The 13,945-nt window shown below is 37.0% G+C and overlaps 2 protein-coding genes across 2 annotated transcripts; both read left to right on the forward strand.

Moving 5' to 3' along the window:
- Positions 1-6,369: 6,369 nt before the first annotated feature.
- LOC125468154 (probable methyltransferase PMT26) lies at positions 6,370-11,340 on the forward strand. The gene is given in 10 exon segments (XM_048583360.1): positions 6,370-6,491; positions 6,707-7,072; positions 7,074-7,850; positions 7,936-8,085; positions 8,563-8,833; positions 9,279-9,389; positions 9,480-9,654; positions 10,013-10,285; positions 10,500-10,694; positions 10,804-11,340. Coding segments are annotated over 9 exon segments (2,463 nt in total). The 5' UTR covers positions 6,370-6,491; positions 6,707-6,790; the 3' UTR covers positions 11,033-11,340.
- A 767-nt stretch (positions 11,341-12,107) lies between these two features.
- LOC103946829 (nuclear transcription factor Y subunit B-7) lies at positions 12,108-13,357 on the forward strand. The gene has a single exon (XM_009357622.3). The coding sequence runs from the start codon at positions 12,394-12,396 to the stop codon at positions 13,105-13,107; it is 714 nt and encodes a 237-aa protein (XP_009355897.2). The 5' UTR covers positions 12,108-12,393; the 3' UTR covers positions 13,108-13,357.
- Positions 13,358-13,945: the final 588 nt, after the last annotated feature.

Here is a 13,945-nt window from a genome sequence, read left to right on the forward strand (position 1 = left end):
TAACTTGAATTACAAGATTTGTTGAATTATGATCAAAAGATCCGGAGAGGATCCATGTCCCATGATGGAGACACTTCGGGATACTTTTTTAATAAATTGATACGGATTATTTGTCCATAATTCCAAATAGCAGCCACGTTAGGTGTAATGTAATAATACATATCCTTTAGTTACGCGTTAGGTTTGATTTTTCACGAGTGATATATTTTTATTCCAATCACTTATTTATTTTTCGTGTAATTGATAATTTAATGCTACAGATCTTTAAAGAAAAATCTCGCTATATTTGCTTGTTTGATTTTTGTTTGGCTATATAGTCATGGCGATGTTTGAACCAGGATTAATGGACATAATTATCCAATTTAAGTCAATGATAATACAAATAAATAAATAATTAGTTTTCGGTCCCTAATTTCTAATATTTATTGATTAAGACCTTATCTTTTTTTTTTTTTTTTCGTTTTTTTGAATTGGAAGCGACGTATTCATTAATCAAACTCATAAATAGTTACAAATATCTTGGAATAGAAGCTCCTGAATAAGAATAGGAGGCTCCTCAAACCAAACTAAATTATTGCTACTAGACAAAGCAAATTTCGCAAGCCGGTGTGCAACACCATTACATAAGCGAGAGACATGAATAAACCTCACCATAGGGAAGTGGAAGCCAGATGCAGTACATCGTCCGCTATCATACCAATCGCCGATGAGTCTGACTGAGTCTGACTAAGAGAATTTTGAAAAAGTCCCCAGTATTAATATATTAATGAATTACATGTAAGTTACATAATTTTTATAAAAAAATTAGTAATTGATTTAAAGTTTTAATACTCGCACTTTTTTACCATTTATTTGTGTATACGTCTAATTAATTTATAGTATATAAGTAAGTTTACGAGTATATATAACATAAAATCACATTAAACAATATAAAATAGTATGTATGTACTCCTCTTTTTTAGTACAGAGTGCTAAAAATCTAAGTCCAATTTACGCTCATGAAGTCTTGAAAATTTCACTTTCTTTTGTTACAAAAGTTTGGAAGAATTTTTTTTTTATGTCTAGAACAAGACTTGGTATACATGTTGTAATACAAATAGAGGGACATTGAAATTATTTCTTCTTATATCTTATAACATGTAACATACAGTAAAAACCTCTCTAAAGTAGCGCTCAGACTTGTGGCTAGGGGAAGGTTGAAATGCATCTGTAAGTTTTTCTGATCCCATAAATGGGTGGATAACCGTAGCTTGCTACCAGTTGTCCCTCTTTTTAAAAAAAAAAAATTATAAAAAATTCTGGTCTCAACTTGAGACTAGTAATACATAAGAATAAACTCTACATTGTGTACATCATAACTTTTCTTGGTCCCCTCTTAAAAAATACACCTCTAAATAGTAATAATTATCAATGAGTATAAAAATATATTACAAATAAAAGTTTAAGATGAACGGAAATATTTTTAGTTGTTTGAGACAATGCTTTAGTTTATAAAGCTATTTTCATGTCTTTAAACTTGCGGTACATATGTGTAAGAAATAAAATATTTAATACTTAAGGAAATGTATTTAAACAATACAACATTCATTAATAATAAAGGTGTTCATAAATAATATTTTTAACTACAACCATATTAAATAACAGCTCCCTAAAATAATAAAATTGTTTGGTCGCAATGACTATATAATAATGTTACTATATTGGCTTGTACGTCGGTCACAGATGAGAAATAGTATACAAAATCAAATACTATTTGTCGGTGCACGTAGCACGTCGTATTCTTCATTAGAACAATTTTTTTTTTTTTTACACCGACACATTAGGGGAATCCCACTCATCTCCTCCTCAGTCATCATTCATCGATTGGGAATTACAACTTTCAGACTTGGACAGTTGGACCAATCTGTCGTTTTAAATTGTTAGGAGAACTACCATATGTATCATTTTCTTAAGGTTTTTTTTATCATAAATAGTCTTTAAAATTGATCTTCACCATCAAGATAGTATCTAAAATTAAAAATCAATTAATGTAGTCCCTGAAAATAGATGTCGCAGATCAATGTGGTCCATCCGTCACAATTCTATTAAAATTCCGTTAAGTGCAGATGTGTCACATAAATGGATCCAATAAGATTTATATGGTTTTATCGCAAATGGTCATTGAAATTGAGTCACACCATTAAGATGGTATCTGAAATTGACCCACACCATTAATATGGTTCCTAAAATTGAAAATCAATTAATGTAGTTCTTGAAAATATGTGTTTCAAATCAATATAAATATTCCGCCATAATTTTGTAAAAAAAAAAAAATGTTATGTGCTTATGTGGGTTTAATAATTAATTTTAAAAAAAATTCTAAATACCTTTTTGCACAGTGAAATTTTTTTCTTCTTATAGTAGGGCATACTCTGAAAAAAGTTTTCTTCCATAAATTTTCAAAAGCACAAGGCTTAACCAAGGCCTAAAAAGAGGTGTGGAAATAATTTTCAACCAACAATGGACACACCTGGGTTATAATCTCATTATCTTAAGGCAAACCTCGTTGTTCTTTGCATCCACCAGTGAAGCGCCAGACAAGCTCTCCAAAAATGAAAAAATGACCAAATTGAAAATTTTCGTCCCTTTGACTAAGAACTTGTTTAATTTGTTTCCTTGTTGCTTTTTGTTTTCTTAATTAGTTTTGTTTACCCTAAAAAAAAAAAAACAATCCGTGAAATGTTCCAGAAAATAGACATCCGCAGCTTTCCAACCATATAAGGTTCATTCTCTAATTCATTCTGAGATGTCCGAAACTTGTTTCCAAAGTTAGCTAACGTGCACAGGCAGTTTTGACGAATTTGTTACTTAAAATCCCACTTGTAGTATTTTTCTTTTCTTTGCTTGACAAATCCTACAAAACACAAAAACAAAGTACATAACTCAAAACTATAAGGAACAAACTAAGAAAAGACAAGTGAATTTGATATAAAATATATATAAATATAAGCTTATCATTAACCAAGGCCTAAAAGGAGGTGTGGAAATAATTTTCAACCAACAATGGAAGCACCTGGGTTATAACCTCATTATCTCAAGGCAAACCTCGTCGTTCTTTGCATCCACCAATGAAGCGCCGAACAAGCTCTCCAAAATTAAAGTTGCGAGGACCTTAATCCCAAAATGTTAACAGTAATATCCCATAAGTCGTTGCAATGGGTCAAGCTGTCACCAAAGGTGATCTCGATTCAGGTTCAATTCGGTAAAGGGTGTCGAAGTATGTAAAGATAGATATATTGAGATTTTTTTTAGATAACCGAAAATGAATGAGGTATAGAAATATGGATTGGGATTTGAGGTGATTGCATGACTGGGTTTTTGGGTTGACAATTTTTTATTAACTATTCAATTATTAAGCCTATTTGTAATTTTTAAAATTTAATTAGACTTGTGTGACTCATTTATGTGTCACATTAGCACATAACATAATTTTTTGACAGAATGACTACATTGATTTAATACACTTACTTGAGGGACTACATTGATCAATTTTTAATTTCAAAGACTATTTTGATGTCGCATGTCAATTTTAAGAACCATTTGTGAGAAAAAATTATTTATGAGACCCATTTATGTGCCACATTAGTACTTAACAAATTTTTTAACATAATCGTGACATAATAACCATATTGATTTGCGACACATATTTTCAGGGACTACATTGATTGATTTTCAATTTCAGAGACCATCTTGATAGTAAGAGTCAATTTCGGGAATCATTTGTTATAAAAACATTTTTCTTAATATATATGCCATTATTTAAATTAAAAGGTGAGACTGGCTTCATAATAGACAAACCACAATAATTTGATTTGTAATTGTTTTTGCTGATAATCGAACTATGATCTCTTATAATGGGCTAGCCACAACCTAAAACCTATAAGTTACAAATGAAAAAAAAATTACTAAATCGTAGTACTAAGTGTGACAATACATCAGTTTTTATATTCGAACTATAAAGTGACAACTCTCAAAGCTTGTTAACCTTTGTTAAAATTGGTTTAATCATTAATCATAGGGGTGTGCTATCCACACACCCCATTTTACTTCTCACACACTTCTTGATAATTTATATCCGTTGATCTTCTTCAATTCATCCGATCCAATGCTCGAAAATTAAAAAAGTGTGTGAGAAGTAAAATGGCGTGTGTGGATATCACATCCCTAATCATATAGCTCAAATTTTTTATATTACGAAAACAGTAAATTGCACTAATAAAACAAATCATGACAACAATGCAAAGCAAACATAATTTGCAAATTTGAGTTTAACCAAGTTGTATAGAATAATGTGTTTTGTTTTATGTATTGTAGTTTAAATAAGGTTTAGATAAATTTAATATCTTTATTGTAAAATTCCACATTGCTCAGATGAGTGATCCTTATATGTATATTCTCATCTCTACCTAGCACGAGACATTTTGAGAGCTCACTGACTTCGGGTTCCATCGGAACTCCGAAGTTAAGCAAGTAGCGCGCGAGAGCAATCCTATGATGAGTGATCTAGTGGGAAGTTCTCGTGTGAGTTCCCAGAAACAAAACCATGTGGGCGTGATCATGGCCCAAAGCGGACAATATCGTGCTACGGTGGTGGAGCAGGCCAGGGATGTGGTGGACCCCGAGCGGGGATGTGACAATTTGGTATCAGAGTTTAAAGTAATCCCATGATGAGTGACCCACTGGGAAGTTCTCATGTAAATTCCCAGAAACAAAATCATGTGGGCGTGATTGGGGCCCAAAGCGGACAATATCGTGCTATGGTGGTGGAGCGGGCCCGGGATGTGGTGGACCTCAGGCGGGAATGTGACAAATTTGGTATAAGAGCCTAACCCTGATCGTGGTGTGCCGACGAGGATGTCGGACCCTTAAGGGGGGTGGATTGTAAGATCCCACATCGCACAGGGGAGTGATCCTTATATGTATATTCCCATCTCTACCTAGCACGATGTCTTTTGGGGGCTCACTGACTTTGGGTTCCATCGGAACTTCGAAGTTAAGCGAGTAGTGTGCGAGAGCAATCCCATGATGGGTGATCCACTAGGAAGTTCTTGTATGAGTTTACAAAAACAAAACCGTGAAGACATATGGTCGGAGCCCAAAGCAGACAATATCGTGCTACGGTGGTGGAGCGGCCCCGGGATGTGACATTTATACTCAAAATTCTGATTACGAGTCATTTTTTTTCGTGATTACGTAAGAGGAAATCAAATATTTTGGACTATCTTAAAATTATTAGTTAACAAACGCTGTCTCTCTCTAGAAATCTCTCCCTTGATCTTGGATTTTGGACTAACTCTGATGGCTTAGACTTTCATATTCATATATTCAGATCGCATTAAAAAAACAGTGTACGTTGATTATATGACAACCACTTTGGGTTTAGTTTAACGGTTTTCTACCCAATAAGCCACCAAGGTTCCATTTGCATCCTTTTCCTTGCATTGACCGCGATATTGATAATCCACCAAACCAATTGATATCTGTCATTAGTCCGTAATTTAAGCACTAAGTTGAGTAAACCCCAAGCCGCAATAAAATTTCAAATTTCAATTTAATAAATCATTTCAATTTGAAGTAAATTTGACAATTAAATTAAAAAAACTGTTATTGGCACTTCAAAAAAATCTTATTTGGCACTCATTGCAACTGTATTTTTCTTTCTATTATGAAAAATTTAGAGTGAAAAATGAAAAATTTTGAAATGTCAATAACAATTTCCTTAAATAATTGTCCATTTAAATTTATACATAGACATTTCATGATATTCTAAATTCCAAGGGGCAAAAGCCAAGAAAACCCAAACCGTCTACATCAAAAACCAAAAAGAAAAAAAATTATCTGACGTTGGCTTTGCCTTGGCTTTGAGATTGACGACAATTATCGAGTCTCGTAGCATGATCTTATAACTAAACAGGGCATTAAAATTTTGACAATCATTCATGATCTATTTTCTCTCTTTATTTTTATTTATTTATTAGTGTAAAATAGTCGCCACAAAACGATGTCATCGCCGTAATGATCGTCATATTTTTGCCGACGCACACTGTAAACAAATTTTGTTGAATCTAATTACTTTGTTTTGGCCCACCTTCTTTGTTTTGTTGCAGAGTACTAGAATTCTCTCCATTTTTCCAATAGAAAAACTAAAATAATCGGGCCAAAAATTGATAGAATTTAGAAAGATCTCTCTCTCTCTCTCTCCCTCGGGGTTGGAGTTCTTCCGCGTTCTCCACCCTCTCTCGCCTACAACTACCCCCTCCTCTTTACTCGTCACGCACTACTGCCAAAACCTTCAGCTTTTCTTTCCTCTTGGTTTCTTGTCTTTTCTTTTCCTTTCTTTTTCTTTCTTCTCTAATTGGAGGTGTTTGGAGATTGGAGAATGCTGGATAATCCTCAACAGCAACACAGAGATATCAGATCTGCCCAGGCAACCAAGCAAAGAAACAAACAAGGTACCTACTTACCTCCAATCCAAGATATTTGAAAATCGTCAGCTTAGATTTCAGCATTTCGGATCCGGGTTCGGATCTACTCTGTCATTGCTGGTTTGTTTGTCGTTCTCAACCGATATTAGGTTATTTTGGGTTATTGGGTCTTTTCCGTTTTTAGTAATCTGTTTCCCTTCCTTGTTTTCCATTTTTAGTTCGTTCCCTGTTAATTGTTACAGATCCTTTGCCGGATCTGTTGTTTCAGTTTTCAGGCGTGGATTATTTGAGAACAATCGGGTCTGTGATCTGCTCCGGGGTCGAACATGGCGACAGGGGGAAAATATACTAGAGTAGATAATAGGAGGCCGTCCTCCGGGAGTGGTTGCTGCTCCACCGTCACCGTTGTGGTGTTTGTGGCGTTGTGCTTGGTCGGGGTTTGGATGATGACCTCCTCCTCTGTAGTTCCCATTCAGAATGTGGATGTGCCCACGGAGGAGAATAAGAGTGAACTCAAGGAGCAGAGCAGCAATAACGTCGGCGTCAAGGAACAAGCGAGTGACACCAATGCCAGGCAATTTGAAGATAACCCGGGTGACTTACCCGACTGACGCAACCAAAGGAGACAGCAGCGATGGTGCTGCTCAGGGTGGAGACCAGCTACAAGGGAAGTCCGAAGAGAAGAGTGAGGAGAAGTTTGTGGAAAAGACTCAAGAGACACCTGAGGAGAAAACCCAAGACAAGATCGAGGAGAAAAGTGAGGAAAAGATTGAGGAGAAATCTGAAGATGGCGACTCTAAGGTGGAGAATGGAGAATTGAATTCCGAAAATGGAGAAAAAAAGAGCGATGGCGGTGAAAAGGACAAGTCTGATTCCGGTGATAACGAGAAACAATCGGATCATGACAGTGATAAAAAATTAGACAAGTCTGAAGAAACAAACGATACAGTTAAGGCGAATGGTGAGACAGAGGAGAAAGTGGAGGTAACTGATACCAAGGAGTCAAATGGGGAGAAAAAGGAAAATGAGCAGGCCAAAAACCAGAGTTCAAATGAGGTATTTCCTTCCGTTGCTCAGTCGGAGCTATTGAACGAGACTACAACTCAAAATAGTTCGTGGTCAACTCAGTCGGCAGAGTCAAAGAATGAGAAGGAAGCTCAGCGTGCTTCTGATCAGAAGACCAGTTACAACTGGAAAGTCTGCAATTCCACTGCCGGGCCGGATTTCATCCCCTGCCTTGACAATTTGCAAGCCATCAAGAGTCTTCGAAGTACCAAGCATTACGAGCACCGGGAGAGGCATTGTCCCGAGGAGGCCCCAACCTGCCTTGTTCCTCTTCCAGAAGGTTATAGACGCCCAATTGAGTGGCCAACAAGCAGGGAAAAGGTATATAACTTAAATCGATGTATAAATTCATTTCCACATTGTCTCTGTCCTTTCTGAGATAGATTGATAAGGTGCATTCTTGCAGGTATGGTACTACAATGTACCCCATACAAAGCTTGTTCAAATTAAGGGGCATCAGAATTGGGTCAAAGTTACCGGTGAATACCTTACTTTTCCCGGTGGTGGAACACAATTCAAGCATGGTGCTCTTCATTATATTGATTTCATACAACAGGTGAATACTTTTAAGCATTTGGTTTTTTCAAATACATTCCACTTCCACTTGTATTACTTTGCATGTTGGTTTGTTCTCTCCGTAAATATGTACATTTTTCTTCAGATGTCTCAGTGTGTGCATTCAATCCTTGTCTTCTCCCTCTCCCTAATATTTTTAATCAGCTCATGCTTTGGAGAATATGTCAGTCTTTCTGCATCTATATCTTATTAATACCTATGCATTTATGATGAAGTATATGGATTTCTGTGTTTCTTGTTACAGTATATATGATGCTACAGTTAGATATGCAGAGTTCTAAAGAATATCTTTTTGAGACCTAGGCAGGAATTTCATCTGCGGGGTGACATCTTGGCAACATATGAATTTCACGAGTTTTGGATGTGATTTACCAGTAGGAAAAAAAACTAGAAAAGACACATCTTTCGTGTTACTGCTCATCAAAATTACGCTAACTTGGGTTCTCTTCTCTTGCAGTCTGTTCCTGATATTGCCTGGGGAAAACGTTCACGTGTCATATTAGATGTTGGATGTGGAGTTGCAAGCTTTGGAGGCTTTCTTTTTGACAGAGATGTCCTTGCAATGTCATTGGCCCCAAAAGATGAGCATGAAGCTCAAGTACAGTTTGCACTTGAAAGAGGAATTCCTGCCATATCTGCTGTGATGGGCACAAAGAGACTTCCCTTCCCCGGCCAAGTTTTTGATGTTGTCCACTGTGCCCGCTGCAGGGTTCCTTGGCATATAGAAGGTAGTCCTTGTGAATTGATTTACAGTGTGATATGAGATCAAGCTGAGATTGTTGTTTAAAAATGCAGTTTCCTTATGTGTGAAATCAGGGGGTTGTTTGGCTGAGTTTTCGATAACTGTCACACCTAGTTTAGGGTTTAGGTTGATAACTGGAAAACAATAATTTTCAGTTTTCTATATTATAATATCTAAGTTGATAACTGGAAAGGGATTTTCAGTTTATGGTGCATTTTTTTTTCAAGCTTGTTTTCTTCTTTGAGCAGTTTTCAAATTGTGCTGCATATTTTGCACTCTTTCACGATTTTATTGATAGAATGCTGTTTCTGAATTGACACACCAAAGAAGTCCCTAGATCTTGAGCCAGTCTTTTCTGACAGAGTAAACATAGGAAACTTATTTGGTTATTTCTTTTCGTTTGGATATTCACCAATAAACATGATATGCAGGTGGTAAGCTTCTATTGGAGCTGAACCGAGTGTTGAGACCTGGTGGTTTCTTTGTATGGTCTGCTACTCCAGTGTATAAGAAGCTGGGTGAAGATGTTGAAATATGGAATGGTACATAATTTGAAACCATTTTGGAACTTTTGAATTGGAGTTGTTTGATTAATGCTAACAAGTCTAAAAATTTATGGGAATCACCTGCAGCCATGAAGGAACTAACCAAATCAATATGCTGGGAACTGGTGTCAATTAGTAAGGATACAGTAAATGGAGTTGGTATTGCTATATACAAAAAGCCTACTTCGAATGAGTGCTATGAGAAAAGATCACAGAACGAGCCTCCTATCTGTGCTAAGTCTGATGATCCAAATGCTGCCTGGTACACATTATATTCAGCTGAACCTTTTCATTCTCTTTTAGTTTAATGAATCTAGTGAAACAATTTTTCTCTCCAGACCTTTGATTTAGTTGCCTAAAGTATTTCTGGTTGAATTACCAAGTTTGTTTCTGGCTTAATGAGATTGCTGAACTTGGAGGAGAATGGACATTGTCTCTGTAGACTGTAGTTCTAAAACCATGTGAAAATAACATATTATGATGCATTTGGAAAAGCAAAACTAAACCCTCTTAGAAATGGCAATTGTGTTACTCTTGCCAAAATTTGTTTGATGCGAACCCAAAGATAAGTATAATCTAAGGTCAATAGCTACCCTAATCTTAATTTTTGTTGTGTACAGGAATGTGCCATTACAAGCATGCATCCACAAAGTGCCTGTAAATGCAACAAAACGTGGGTCTGAATGGCCTGAGCAATGGCCGGCGAGGTTGGACAAGGCACCTTACTGGTTGTTAAGGTCCCAAGTTGGTGTTTATGGAAAACCTGCTCCCGAGGATTTCACTTCAGACAATGAGCACTGGAAACGTGTGGTGACAAAGTCATATCTGAATGGAATGGGGATTAACTGGAAATCTGTTCGGAATGTTATGGACATGAGAGCTGTGTACGGAGGGTAAGAAAAATCGTTCCTTGATTGTCATGAATAGTGTGTTTTGATGTGTTTGTTTGATGCATGGAAAACCACCATCTTCGTTATAATTTGTGCTTTACTGTTTATCTTTATTATTGTTCTTGACCTTGCCAAAGAATGTGTACAAGTGAAATGTTGAGTTAGAGGCGGCTGCTTCTTAACTTCTTTTACCTGTGACTTCTGGTTGTGCTTGCAGATTTGCTGCCGCTTTGAAAGATTTGAAAATTTGGGTCATGAATGTGGTCTCAGTAGACTCTCCAGACACACTACCCATAATTTACGAGCGAGGTCTGTTTGGTATGTATCATGATTGGTGTGAGTCATTTAACACCTATCCAAGGTCTTATGATCTTCTCCATGCCGACCATCTGTTTTCCAAGCTTAAGAAGAGGTATGCATACTATTCCATTTCTCAGATTCTCCTTCCGCAGCAAAGCATTTGTTATTTCATTCACCAATTCATTTCGCTGTCTAACTTTGGAATGGCTTATGAACGACAGGTGCAATTTAGTGGCTGTAGTTGCGGAGGTTGATCGAATCCTTCGACCAGAGGGAAAGCTTATCGTGCGAGACGATGTTGAGACTATTTACGAGCTGGAGAACATGGCGAGGTCGATGCAGTGGGAGGTTAGCCTGACGTATTCAAAGGACAAGGAGGGATTGCTTTGTGTGCAGAAGTCCATGTGGCGGCCTGAAGAGTCGGAGTCACTCAAGTATGCAATTGCTTAAGCTTGGTGGTCGGAAGTGTGGTCGGAAGTGGCTGCTGGCGTTGCTGAGGATATAATAGTTACACATTCATTTTTTGTTTTGGTTGCTAATTGAAATTCATGGTTACTGTACTTTATGATGTATTGGCCTTTTGTTTCGTTTTAGTTAGGGCTTGTAGTCTGTTATTTTTTTTTTTTTTTTGTTTACAATATTTTGTTTTCGTTGTCGGGAGATCGGTGTTTGGAATTCCACTGTAATATTACCGTACTGGTTATTGACGGAAGAAAAACCAAACTATTGGTTGATATAATATCTGAGCATTTCGATTCTATGTATTGTGAAATGCTTTTGCTCTACTTAGAGGAGGGATTTTTCAGTGCCGGGAACACGGTCAGTAGATTGAGTATATTAATACAACTGGTTAAAAATTTAAATTTTTTTATAACCCATTGTGTTGCGACACTTGATGTACCGAGCGGCGTTTTCGACTTGTTGAAAAATTTCTATACCCAGGTGTACTCTCTGTGTCATTGTTATTTGGTGACTCGGGTGTAGAATTAGTAATTTATCCTCGGCATGTTTTCCCATAATTTGACTAGCTCAATCTATTTTATGAAAATAAAAAATGAAAATTTTAAGTTCGATTTTACTTTTCATTTTATTTATAAAAATAAATAAATGCAAGAGCATGACTTGCAAGGAGCTAGCATTTTAAGCTTGATGTCCAGCGTGATCGATGCCCGGGTGTCGGAAATTGAATTAGAGTCTTATTTGCAAGACAAAACTAGATGGTGGTCGAGTGTGAGGGTCATTTTATAGTGTTGAATAAAATCGGGAGTGAAACCTTCTAGCAATGGGAAATGCCTCGTAACATAAATATTTTTATGGTCACTGTTGCTAATGCCTCGTAGCATAAATGTTTTTATGGTCACCTGTTAACTAGTCACTCACCTGATGATCGAAAATTGTTTATAAGTTTTAATTTCGATCTCCGATATCAATTTCAATCAAATTCAAGGACGAATGATTACAAATCTTTAATCACCGAGTGACCAAGAGAACGAGGTTATGCCACGCAATTAGGGAGTGAAATTTATCGAGGGGAAAGGGTTGCTTAGATTAGGTGAAGACAGTTAATTAGCAGGTGTTGACTCCGGGGAGATAGAGCGAGTCCCTGGGATTTTTAATTGCTGAAAATCAACCAAAGCTAACACTCCCTCTTCACCTGCCTATTTTTCTGCTCTCTTTTTTCCTTTGTTTTGTTTCTCCTTTTTTCTTTCTATTTTTCTGCGCTCTTTTTTTCCTTTGTTTTGTTTTAGCCCATTCAAAAACCAAAATCCTCCAAAAGCTCTCTCTCTCTCTCTCACCGATCAATCAATAATATGCAAAGAGAAACGGATGATGAGCGGCTATATGTGCCAAGTGGAGGAGGAGGAAGCCCAGAAACCCCATGCAGTTTAAAGAGCAGTACTACTGCTACTGCATGTGCAAGTGCTAGTAACAACAACAACAACAATCACCATCACAACAACCACCACAACAAAGAACAAGATAGGTTCCTTCCCATCGCCAACGTCGGTCGCATTATGAAGAAAGTGATTCCGGGCAACGGAAAAATCTCGAAAGATGCAAAGGAAACTGTCCAAGAATGCGTCTCCGAGTTCATCAGCTTCGTTACAGGAGAAGCATCCGACAAATGCCAAAGAGAAAAGCGCAAGACCATCAACGGCGAGGACATTATTTGGGCTATCACAACGCTCGGGTTCGAGGATTATGTACATCCATTAAAATCGTACCTCCATAGATATAGAGATCTCGAAGGAGAAAAGCTAAACGTTCCAAAGCAACAAAGATCGGAGCAAAGGCTGCACCAGCAACAACAACAACCAGATCAACAGGATCATCACAACCAAACTTTACTACCTTACGATAATAATAGTAGTAGCAGTGTATATTCTTCGACGACGAATGTCTTGTCTCAGCCGTCATTCATGGCTGATCATCATCAGGCATTTTCTTTGCCTTTCTCCCCAAGTTCAATTCAAAAACAGTTTCAGCCACAACAGGATCAGATTGATTCAGTGGGGCATTGGTAAGAAGATAATCAATCGGGCCTTTTCTCTTCGTTGTTGCTTGAGTTTCCCCGGCCTGCCTACCCTCCTTATACATACACATATACATACATACATACATACATATATATATATATATATATATATCTACATCGTGCTAATCAATACAAATGTAATTTAATTAATGTTGTTGACAATATATATAAACACTTACGTATGAGCTCGACTCAACCTTGATTGTTTGGATCATAATGAAGTAAAAGCGTGTATTTAATTGGTAAGAGTTTATATCTTAGGGTTTTCTTGTAGATAGGATTTGGTTTCTGTCCTATGAGGATTAATTAGGGTTTGTTTGCACCATATTATATCAACCACAAAACCATCAAGTACCTGTCAATTATGAAGCACCATGAATGCACCGAAATGTCTCCTACTAAGGCATTTTTGCCGAAGCACATGAACCAACCCCGCAACAAGTGGGAGCCAGCCATAACACCAACAGTCATGTACCCTTTAACTGTCCCCATAACTAATCATAACGCGACAAGTGACAACACCATATTAGCTACATTCAAACCCATATTGGCAAAGTCAAAAAGTTCCTCCAACTTGCCTTTTTAAAACGGTAATCTCTACTTCCTTCTAAAGGTAATTGTTGTTACTATTCAACACTATATTTACCATTAAACTCGGCCACATGGTGTTTTAAACACATAATGCTAACTCAAGCATCGAAGGCTCTTAGGTTGGTACCACACTGATGCCCTTCGATACTTATTCTACCTTCCATGCAAGTTGCTTCTCCCTCCTACCCTTGACAAGTCGATTTTGTGCATCAACATAATTAGTTCTTTATAAGCAT

The sequence above is a fragment of a genome, unplaced genomic scaffold, assembly GCF_019419815.1.
Source record: "Pyrus x bretschneideri cultivar Hongxiangsu unplaced genomic scaffold, Pyrus_bretschneideri_v1 Contig1, whole genome shotgun sequence".
NCBI lineage: Eukaryota > Viridiplantae > Streptophyta > Magnoliopsida > Rosales > Rosaceae > Pyrus > Pyrus x bretschneideri.